Raw genomic sequence first — 2,462 nt, 5'->3', positions numbered from 1 at the left:
GGAAACTTTGAATTCAGACAGTCTGACCTTCAGAAAGGGTGCCAGCGCACATGTGTGTGCCTCCTGGGCCTTTGGACTTCACTTTCCACAAGCAGAGTACTGCTGGTACCAAGCGCGGGTAAAAAATGGTTGAAGAGATTTGCTTACAAGAGCTACCATACTTTGCAACGTGATTGCCTTTGGTTCCTTTCACCTTTGGGCTTCTGCCCTCGAGTTCAGGTCCCAAAGCTTTTCTCTGCAGGGTGGAACCCAATTTACACCTGAAAGCTGGGGGGGTCTCACAAACTCTCAGCTGCAGAAGATGGACATTTGGTGACGAGCACGGCCCAGGGGCAGCACCGGCGCTACTTACGCCCGGGCAGGCGGGGAGGGCGGCGGCCCGGGCCCGGTCCCGGTCCCGGTCCCGGTCCCGAGGGGCCGCTCGGCTGCCGCCGCCTGCCCGCCCTCGCCCCCGGGGCGCGGCCGTAACTCCTCCGTGATGCCAGCGCGGTGCGGGGCCGCGTCCCGCTTAATGCTGACCCTCCGGGCTTTTTCTTCGGGCTGTCGCCGGTGCGTGGAGGCCTGAATCCCGATGACGGTGACGACGACCGCAACGATAATTAATTACAACAATAACGGAGCCTGCTGCAGCAGCCCGTGACCCCGCGTCCCCCCCCGGCCCGACTCTGCGGGCGCGGAGCGGCGGCGGCAGCGGGGGACGCCCGCGGCACAGCCGCTTCTCCCGCCTCTGCCCGAAGCCCGCCAAGCGCCGGGGCGCGTTGCCCGCGGCCCTCCCCTCCGCGCCGCGGCCACGGCGGCCCCGCGGCGGGCTGCGGGCGGAGGACGTGCGAGGCCGCCCGTCGCGGCCGCGGCCGTTTCCGTGTTGCCCGTCGCGGCAGGTCCCGCCCCCGCCCGCAGCGAGGCGGCCGCCCCAGCCCCGCGGGGAGGCTCCGGGGCTGGCGGGGGGGCGCGCCCCCCGCCCGGGGCCTGCGGCGGGGGCGCCGGATAAAGCGGTGCCGGCCCGTCCGCCTGCGGCCACAGGGCCGGCCGGGACGGGCCCAGCGGGGCGGCCCGCCATGGCGAGCCCCGCGCGGCCGCGGCAGGAGCTGGCGGCGGAGGAGCGGCGGCTCCGCGGCGCGGCCCCGACGGTGCCCCGCGACGCCAAGCGGGAGGCGGCGGGGGAGCGGCTGCTGCTGCTGGAGCTGCGCCGCTGCGGGCGGCCGCCGTCCCCCGGCCCCGGCGAGCGGCGGGAGGAGGGGGAGGAGAAGGAAGAGGAGGAGGAGGAGGAAGCGGCGGCGGGCGAAGACTGCTGCAGCAAGTGCAAGAAGCGGGTGCAGTTCGCCGACTCGCTGGGGCTGAGCCTGGCCAGCGTCAAGCACTTCAGCGAGGCCGAGGAGCCGCAAGTGCCGCCCGCCGCGCTGTCCCGCCTGCAGAGCCCGCCCGCCGAGGAGCGGGACCCGCCGCCGCCCCGCGGGGACCCCCCGCCGCCCGCCCTGCGCCTGGTGCCCGACTTCCCCGACGGCGGGGAGCCCAGCGCCGAGCGGCTGCGGCGGCAGCGCGTCTGCCTGGAGCGGCTGGGGCGGCCCCCGGCGCCCACCGACGTGCGGGGCACGGTGCGAGTGCTGGGCTGCCCCGGCCCCAAGGAGGTGACGGTGCGCTACACCTTCAACGAGTGGCTCTCCTTCCTGGACGTCCCGGCCGCCCCCCTGCCCCCGGCCCCGCCGGCCGCCGGCGACCCGCCGGCCGAGCGCTACGCCTTCACCCTCTGCGTCCCGCCGAGCCTGCGGGAGGGCTCGGCCCTCCACTTCGCCATCCGCTACCGCAGCCCGCAGGGCGAGTACTGGGACAACAACGGCGGCCGCAACTACACGCTGCGGTGCTGCGGCTCCCCCGGGGCCGGGGCCGGGGCCGGCCCCGCGCCGCCCGCCGCCGCCGCCGGCTGCCCGCCGCCCCCCGCCGCCCCCCGCTACTGATGCCGGCCGGGCGAGGCGAGGCGAGCCGTGGTGGCCCGGCCGGGCAGGGGGCGGCGGCAGCCCGCACCCCGAGGCCCGTGTCGGGAGGGCGACGGCCAGCGCGGCGAGGCACCGTCCCGCAGCTGCCCGGAGTCTGGTGGCGTTCAGCGGGCGCCGCGGTTTTGCCAGCAAAACGCGGATGTGCGTAGGCTCGCGTTGCTGTGGCTTGTGGAAGCGTTTTCCTTTTTTTGGAGAGAGCAAGGAGACTGAGTAGCGTGGGCTTTGCTTTTCCCCTCTTGAAGTGAATCTTTGCCTTGGGCTCGACTTCGCTTACCCGGTTAGTCAGAGGTGCGCGGAGCACTGGTGTGACAACTTAACGGCGTGTTCTCTGCACATCTAACGGCAGCCCGGTTTTCCCATTCTCACATCCATTTCAAAGACATAGTACTGCGACAGCAATGGTGTGCTTTGTCTGGGTTTTTATTATTTTTTTAGTTCAATGGACTCCGTAACAATACGATTCACTGTTGC

At 71.7% G+C, this 2,462-nt stretch overlaps 1 protein-coding gene across 1 annotated transcript; it reads left to right on the top strand.

The window, feature by feature from the left end:
• The first annotated feature begins 783 nt into the window (after window positions 1-783).
• Window positions 784-2,068, top strand: PPP1R3G (protein phosphatase 1 regulatory subunit 3G). The gene has a single exon (XM_075493896.1). The coding sequence runs from the start codon at window positions 1,056-1,058 to the stop codon at window positions 1,950-1,952; it is 897 nt and encodes a 298-aa protein (XP_075350011.1). The 5' UTR covers window positions 784-1,055; the 3' UTR covers window positions 1,953-2,068.
• The last annotated feature ends 394 nt before the right edge of the window (window positions 2,069-2,462 follow it).

This window comes from Mycteria americana, chromosome 2 (genome assembly GCF_035582795.1).
Source record: "Mycteria americana isolate JAX WOST 10 ecotype Jacksonville Zoo and Gardens chromosome 2, USCA_MyAme_1.0, whole genome shotgun sequence".
NCBI classification, from domain to species: domain Eukaryota; kingdom Metazoa; phylum Chordata; class Aves; order Ciconiiformes; family Ciconiidae; genus Mycteria; species Mycteria americana.
This window is presented reverse-complemented; position numbering and strand designations above follow the sequence as displayed.

What these genes read in the sequence shown, in the direction of transcription:
- PPP1R3G (XM_075493896.1), top strand. Translation starts at nt 1,056, where the DNA reads ATGGCGAGCCCCGCGCGGCCGCGGCAGGAGCTGGCGGCGGAGGAGCGG.